Source organism: Teleopsis dalmanni, unplaced genomic scaffold (genome assembly GCF_002237135.1).
Source record: "Teleopsis dalmanni isolate 2A unplaced genomic scaffold, ASM223713v2 unscaffolded_contig_1825, whole genome shotgun sequence".
NCBI classification, from domain to species: domain Eukaryota; kingdom Metazoa; phylum Arthropoda; class Insecta; order Diptera; family Diopsidae; genus Teleopsis; species Teleopsis dalmanni.
In genome coordinates, this window is record NW_024033207.1 from 1 (window position 1) to 8,257 (window position 8,257).

The following is an 8,257-nucleotide window of genomic DNA, read 5'->3' on the forward strand; positions in this document are numbered from 1 at the left end:
TGAAAAGTGAAAGCAAATCTGTTTCCGGTCAAAAAGCAAGAAATTTTTATCAATCATTGAACAATCGTCAGATTAATAACTTCTGTTTGGCTTTTGGGGAAGCAAGTGCAATTAAAATTTAGTTCAGTTTTCGATTTCATTTGAGTTTGTTCACTTCCAAGAGTAACGGGTCCGATCAAATGTGTGAGACAGAAAAATGAAACCCATTGGAATACGAAGTCAGAAAAGAAGGACTCTGATGTTATCTAAAAAAATGTGAGTTTATATTATATCGCACGTATTATTTTAAAATTTTCGTGATTTTAAAACAAATTATTCAAAAATAGTTTGAGTTTAAATAATGAGAACTTAATGTATTAATTATTAACTGAATGTATTGATTTTACTTGCTGGAATATTATTGTAATTATAATTATGAGACCGGAAATGACCGCAACATATAATAGTCTAAAGCTCCTTTACCTGTAATGGTAGACAATTATTTTTATTATAACTTAAACTTATTTTAATATTACAAAATGTATAAGACATAAAATCGAATGAATTTTTTATTCTTTTACAAGATCTTCACATCGCTATTCCTTATAAATAAAAGTCCACTTTCTTCTTATTATTAAGTATAGTATAGTGATATTTAGAGTATATAGAACAGACTAAAAAATATCTCTTCCATGATCTGCCTTGAAGTAATACCAACCAGTACATTTGTTTTTTTCTTGAACAGTCGCTGTGATCAGACTGATTCCTTGTTATGGATTTTTTTTCTTGGCGTTAGGTAAAAACCATCGAAATCTGTAAGTGTGAGATTTGAATCCACCAAAACCAAAACCACTTCTTAAGAATAAGTTTTTAACGACAGCCATCAGACTGAAAACGACTTCCGACTGAAATAATATTTTAGTAAAAGAAAGTGAAAGATAAAAAGTTTAGTATTTAAATTTCCAAATATATCTCGCTTAGAAGTAAGAACGTAGTTTACATTAATTATAATAATGAGTATTAAAACAAGGATTAAGACTCTTTAATAGTCTTAATAAATTGTTATATATAATTTGCTATAGCATCTATAATAGTGTGAAACATGATTGATTCCTAATAGATTCATATTCTTAGCTATTGATATAACATCATTTTTTTAAATATATACTAAATATATACTCTTTTATTATTAATCCTTATTAATATATATTTGAGATATATACACATAATCATTTAGATTTATTGAATAAAACCAATCCTTATATGAACATTTGAACTTAGTACAAATATTATTCACATAATTTACAATGAAATTAGTTATAAAACAAAAATATTTGTAGTTAAATTTTAATATATGTTGTGTGGATATCATTTGGGATATGATGGTGTCGAAACTTTGATTAAATTTAAGTGCTTTTCAATTATTCTTTTGATCGAATATACTTAAAAAAATTTAGAATATATCATAAATTTCTTATGACGCGAACAGTTTTTAAACAAATTATTTTTACAAAACACTTATTACTTTACTTTGTTACTTTTATTATATAAGAAATCTTTTACTTTATATGTGTTTAATAACATTTACATATTCATTTTAAATAAAAGGACTAATTTCCTTCCATATTAGAACTGTGAAACAGTTTCATTGCATATTTTTAGGAACTCGCATAAACACTTAGTACTCACAATAGAACACTGAATAGTTTTGAATAGCTTTAAATAAATTTCAAGGAACTTCAATTGCTACAGCTAATAATAAACTAACAAATTAATAATATTTAACAATTTATAAATACTCATTAATAATTTCTAAGTTTTACTTTCTTTTTATTTATTTGCTTATTCATTTATATAAAGCAGAACCATTCCTAATCAAGATCCATTATATTTGAGGTAAACTTCTTATTAATTAATTTCTACATTTATTTGTTTAGTTATTTTTTATAAGATTAGATTTATTAGATACATTCCCACTCTCTTAATTTACACAATTATACATTTAAATCGCTAATAGCTCAGCACTTAATTTCTTTTCCTATACAAAATATTTGAGGTAATTTTGTTTAACGCAATTTATCCACAAACATAAATATATGTTTAGTTAGTTATGTTAAGTCTTTTCCGAGTTAGTGCATCTGGGCACTTTTACTCTTTGATAGCTGGGGGTACTACAGGGTCCCACCTATCTCATTGACTAATTTATGTATTCCTTATAAGCTTCATGATTATTCAGTGATTGATCTAAGATCTGCGTACCGCTCCGTACGGTTAGTAATTACTCTGAGATTAGATAGTACTAAGTAGGGCAGCCTGTCGGTTGTCGCATATAGCTTCAGAGCTCTATCCCGTATATATTTTTTGACCGAGCCTGACTTTAAGCAACTTGTAGCTTTTGTGTAGTGGACTCAGCAGCTTTGCTATATGCGACACACCAGCTTTCACAGATCAGCTTTCTGTTCTTCACGCTAAGGTTGTTGTGTTTGAAAACTGGTTGTAAGCAGTCCAGTGTTTTTGCGCAACTACTTCTTTTGACTGGTAAATATATGTTTAAAGTCTCTATATTTAATTAAGTTAGTTTTCTAACTGAATTTAATAGTAATTTATTTTCTGAAGTTAAAATAATTTTATATCTTATGTATATAATTTTTAATAATCTTTTAATTATTTCATTAGTATTTATCCTTACATTTAGATTTTTTACATTTAGCCATTTAGGCTTCAGCAAACCTGCAGTTCGTGTGCTTACTGGAGTACTAACGGGGCACTGTGCCATTGCACCTATGCTCCAACAGTGGCGAATTCTAACAAGAGGATTATGCAGGAGTTGTCAAGATGAAGAGGAGGCAGAATCTATCAACCACTTCCAGGACTTCAATCGATTTCAATGTCTCGAGGATCGCTTTTTTTTTTTTTCACTGGAAGAGATAACCGATAACAAAGACATTATCGGCATCTTAAGGTATGTGTACTGCCTCCCTAACTACTTGTTAAAAAAAGGAAATAAAACTGGTTTTATTTACGGTCTTCATGAAAGTAATGCTTAGTTCGGTTAAGCCAACACTAAACTTTTAACCATTAATAAGTGCCGGGGGACACCTTCTCTATCTAACTTTTTTCACACCTTCCACCCTCTTTTATTCTTGGTATAATTGTTCAAATTGGAATTATCACTTATTTTTTCAATTCAGTTGTTTAGTTGAGAATATAAAACTAAACATGCAAAAATTAATAATGGTTCTCTACATCTTAATCTGTTGGTGTATACCCAAATAAAAGTTATTACAATGTCAATGGAAACATATTAAGTTAATCTTAGATGGGATATTATTATAAGAGGTTTGATCTTAGCTATAGCTTAGCACCAATAATTTATTTAGTAGTGTAATAGCTGTTCCCAGCATGTATATATTTAGGTCTTAACTTAGACCACAACAGCAATTCAAACTCAAAAACGTTAATCAGCTGTTAATACGGAAATGCGCGATTGAAACGGAACCTAGAAGGGTTTCTTGTCGTCCCCCGTCCCATTAACCAAAAATTTTAAACGCATACTCTTTGTTTATTATATTAATTCTTTATTGAGAAACGCCACTGCATCCGCTGCCACTGATTGTTGACTTAGGCTCTGCTACTGCTGGCTAACGCCAGTGTTGCTGCTGATGGCTGACCTTTCTGGCGCGAAAAACAGTTCTGCTTTGATCGACAAGTCATATTTCAAAAATCATTTAAAATATTCCACTTCAAAACTTTGCTTAGAATTAAGGCACGTTTTAACTCTTGGCTGGAGGATCGCAAAATTGAGTTTTTATTGCAAGCATGTGCAGCAGACAAACGGTCTTCGTTAATGCAATCACATTTTTTCACATAAAGTCTGTTCACTTAGAATTTTTTCGTATATTATTCATTATTTGAATTTTCGCTGACGTTAATGGATTAATTTCTATTTTGTTTTTCTTAAAACGTGCTTAACTTATCTCAGTCTCTGCTAAAAAAAAAAACTGTTCTCCCGTCTGCCCACACTTTTTATTCAACACCTCCGGTCATCACTCTCACCAAAAATAATTTCCCTCGCCACAAAATAATTTCCCTGTTGCCATATAAGTCTTATAAAATATTTATTGTCGGCCGACCCGACTTCAACGACACCCTATTGAGGGTGCCTTCATAACAAGTTCTTAGTTGTGGTATAGATTGAGGAATATTGATTTAAAAATTTTATTAATAATTTTAGAATAAGTCGGATAATATATGGATCTCTATAATTTCTTATAAAACACTTTAACATATTTATTTATATTTATATTTCCTTTCTCTCAATTTATTTTAAATATAGTTTTAAGTTTTTTGTAAATTTCATCAAATCTTACTTTTCATTACATTAAGTTAGGTTATACCAGCGATGCCAGGGGGGTCAACTTAGGCCCAGAGGCACATTGTGCTGTACTTTTCATTATATTAAGCAATGGATCTTTCTTCACAGCGACACTTGAAAACGTGTGTCTTAATCTCTGCCACAATAAAGTTTTTCTAATTGGGTCAACTAGTTCCTATACATCTAGCATTTTTATACTGATAAACAATCCTATTCATATGAACAATTGCATATTAGAAGCATTTTATGGTAGTCAACATTCCTTATTCGTGCTAAACTTTCATCTAGTAAGAACATAATCTAGTATACTAATCATTGCATGGTAAAGCGATTACTTAAAAAACTATACGATTAGTTATGTTGAATAAACTCGGTTTTGAGTTAAGTTAACTATCATTTAACTACTAATTAATATCAGAAAATGATTTCTTATAAAAAAAGACTCTAAATAGCTGAATTAATGATTTTAATTTAATTTTTAAAAGATGTAAACATTTTATAATATTTAATAGTACACAACTCCAGTATGTGATTTAATCCAGTCTAAGTAACTGGTGAGACGAGTAAATGCTACTGGATAGCCCTTCTCACAACCATCTGCGGCACCAAATGATGTTAAACCAACTTGTACTCCGCTAGAAACCAACACTAGTGGGCCACCGGAATCGCCCTGGCAAGTAGACACTCCATCAGATGTATCAACGCATATGTTAGTAGGCAGAATGACTTTGCTACCGTAAGTCATAGCACATTTGGTATTACTGATAACCTCAAGAACAGCCCATTGTAAATCTTCGGTAACACTATTAATGCTATCACTTATACGTCCCCAACCGGAAGCAACAACAACGTCGCCAGTGTATAAGTCGTAAGAGTCGGCGATATTAGGCAATTTGACAGCTTGAATTCTATTGGAATAGGCAACTGATGGAATTCGAATTAAAGAAATATCATTTTGCAATATAGTTGGATCCCAATTTTCATGAATGATAATGTTATTGCTTGACACTGTATAAGTGGCTTCAGCAGAGGTTCGCTCCGTGGCACCCAAATAGACGGTAACAGATTGTACGCTGTTTAAATAAATTATTTTAGAAAAAAGTTTATTTATTGATTATGGATCTATAATTTTCACTTACCCATCAGTACAGTGAGCAGCTGTCAGTACCCAACTGTTGCCAATTAGTGAACCACCACACCACGAAGAAGAGTAAAGATTCAGTTTAAGTGAAAGACCAACTTGATACGGAAATTGTCCTGCTCTGGCTTTTTCACCATTTGTAATGCGCCCTGTTGGTTCATCTAAGACGGGCATTTCAACATTGCGTGTTTGCAAGGTTCGAAATTCAAAGGCATTGACTGCAGCTAACGCCAAAATTAAAAATACCAAGGGCTTCATAGCTCTGCACTTACTCAAAAAGTTAAATGAACTGTCATATTATATTATTTGTTTTGGTCTTTTATATACTTATATTGTAAGCGGTCAGCATAAGAAGTTTACTAAGATAAGATACATTTAATTAATTTCTATCATTTTAATTTTTTTTAATTTTTTAGTTATTAAAATATTTGGCAATGATAAGAATTCAATAACAAAAGTCTTTGAGAACTTTCAATAGCTTATAAGGGCTAATTAATTTTTTATCTCCAACTAATCGGTTGCTTCTGTAATATTAATGTAATAATATATTGAGTATATAAGAGTATTTATGTGGTACTTTATTTAAATTATCTTTAAACTTTCACTCTTCTCCACTCTTGATAATTATCCACTCAAACTAAACAATTACCACTTTGCCAATCTGTAACAGGGTGATCTCCATACATCATCACTTAAGTTCCGAACAATTCTATGCTATCTTCGTTAGAAAAAAATTATACACATCCGGATGTGTTCTCTTTTAGAAGAAAACGCATTTGGGACTGGAAAATAAATTATGCGTTTTCAATTTATTCATTATTCTAAATATAAAAACCATACATTATCTCCAGTACCATGTCTCTGCATCGGTTCTTAAGTCCTGAGAGAATTGATATTTTTTTCATAAACTTGCTGAATGTCCGGGTTATTTTGGTGCATATGAGTATTTGCTTTAAGTAACTGAAACCATTAAAATAATCATCAGGATTAAAATTTGCTGACAATATACTTGTTGATTCTACCTATAAAGTCAACTATAAAGTCAAATTATCTCCCTTCTTCATTGAACTGCCTTTTGCACCTTATATTTTGAAATAAGATTAATGTAATCAGCATCACAAATCAGTATGCTCTCCCTAATTGTACTTGTAAAGTTAAAGTTAGTAGGTAATCCTAATGGAAAAATAAGTGGTTTTTAATTCTTCTTATAAAAAAATACATCGTTGAAGTTATTGTGATCCTTACATTACTTTATTATTAGTGTTATACTATCCAACTTGATGTTCCACAGGTTCTTGAAGAAGATTGTGGTACACTTTCTTAACAAATGCAGCAGGAGATAAAGTAGTGAGGGATCTTGATATTAAGAAATGGTTCTTTGAGGAAGCCAATTAAAATTTGGAACTTTTACACTACTTCACCAATATATATTTCAATCTTTTTCAATAACACATTTAGAGTACATCTACTCACAAATAATGATCAAAACTAAATGAAAGATCATCTCTTACTTCTATTCTCTATGCTACAATTTTAATACCAACGACTTTTCTGAAGTCATAATTTAAATAAGCTTTATATTAGTTTTGTCACCCATTTAATAATGATCTTAACACATCTTTATCACGTTTTTATCCATTAATAAAGATAAAAGATAATTTTTGTTTCGATTATACTTAGTTATTGCATATGTATTATGTTTGCTTTCTAAAATGTTAGGCAGGCAATTCTAAGTGGTCTGCAGATACCTGAAATTTTGGAGTATTAACCTTTATAATGACTAATTATAATCCTTTATAACTTCCTCTACTTTCCCAAGTGGTATATTCTTATTAAACGCAAATATGAAAAACTAGAGGAACATAACTCTTATATCTAAATAACCCAAACCAATTATTTGGCTTTTTTAAATTCAAATTTTCTTGTATTGCCACAGAACTACTGAAACGTTATAAACAGTTTATGTTATATTGTTTAAGTACCGATAGATGACCAGAGTCACCATTCCATGCAGATTTGCTATGGTGCTAATGCCAACCATTTTATTAATGATTACAACGAAATAGTACGGACTGCAACCTGATTTGCTTTATAACTGGAACTTCAATATAACATAACGCGGAACTAAGAAATAAATGTTGCAGATGCAGAGATTTGAAAAATTAATATCTTGTTTATTAAAATGAGTTTTTATTTATTAAAAATATTTATTTTAAACCAGTTTTAGCATGAATCCAATCCAAATAAGCAGGAACACGAGTAAATACACCTGGCCAACCCTTTTCACAACCCAATGCAATACCGAACGATGTTGCGCCTATTAAAATGTTTTGGTCATCTTGTTTAAGTACCAATGGACCACCAGAGTCGCCATTGCAGGTAGATTTATGACCTTTGGTACTAATACAAATCATTTTCTCAGTGATCACACCGAGATAGTAGGTACTACAAGTCTGGGGCTTCAAAACTGGAACTTCAATGTATCGAAGAACTGGAGAAACAGCAGTTGCAGAGTCACTATCCTTGCCCCAACCACTAGCCCAAACCAAATCACCAACATAATCACCATCATTGTTCTTTGGTAAAACAGCAGGCTCAGTATGTTCTAAAATAATGAATAACATTTAGGACTTGATTCTAATATAAAAAGTCAAACATTTTTACCATTGAACTGTATCTTTGCAGATAATCTTATGAGGGCAATATCATTTGTTAAAGTAGATGGATTCCAGCCTTCGTGAACGATGATATTTTTACTAGTA

At 30.9% G+C, this 8,257-nt stretch overlaps 2 protein-coding genes across 2 annotated transcripts; both read right to left on the bottom strand.

The window, feature by feature from the left end:
- Positions 1-4,807: 4,807 nt before the first annotated feature.
- Positions 4,808-5,771, bottom strand: LOC119664368 (collagenase-like). Its single transcript, XM_038073874.1, has 2 exons — positions 5,494-5,771; positions 4,808-5,427 (listed from the first exon to the last, which is right to left on the bottom strand). The coding sequence occupies exons 1-2, from the start codon at positions 5,751-5,753 to the stop codon at positions 4,860-4,862; spliced, it is 828 nt and encodes a 275-aa protein (XP_037929802.1). The 5' UTR covers positions 5,754-5,771; the 3' UTR covers positions 4,808-4,859.
- Positions 5,772-7,648: 1,877 nt separating this feature from the next.
- LOC119664369 (chymotrypsin BI-like) lies at positions 7,649-8,253 on the bottom strand (the record flags this gene model as incomplete). The annotated part of the gene is made up of 2 exons (XM_038073875.1): positions 7,649-8,100; positions 8,160-8,253. Coding segments are annotated over 2 exons (492 nt in total), but the record flags the coding sequence as incomplete, so codon positions are not given.
- Positions 8,254-8,257: the final 4 nt, after the last annotated feature.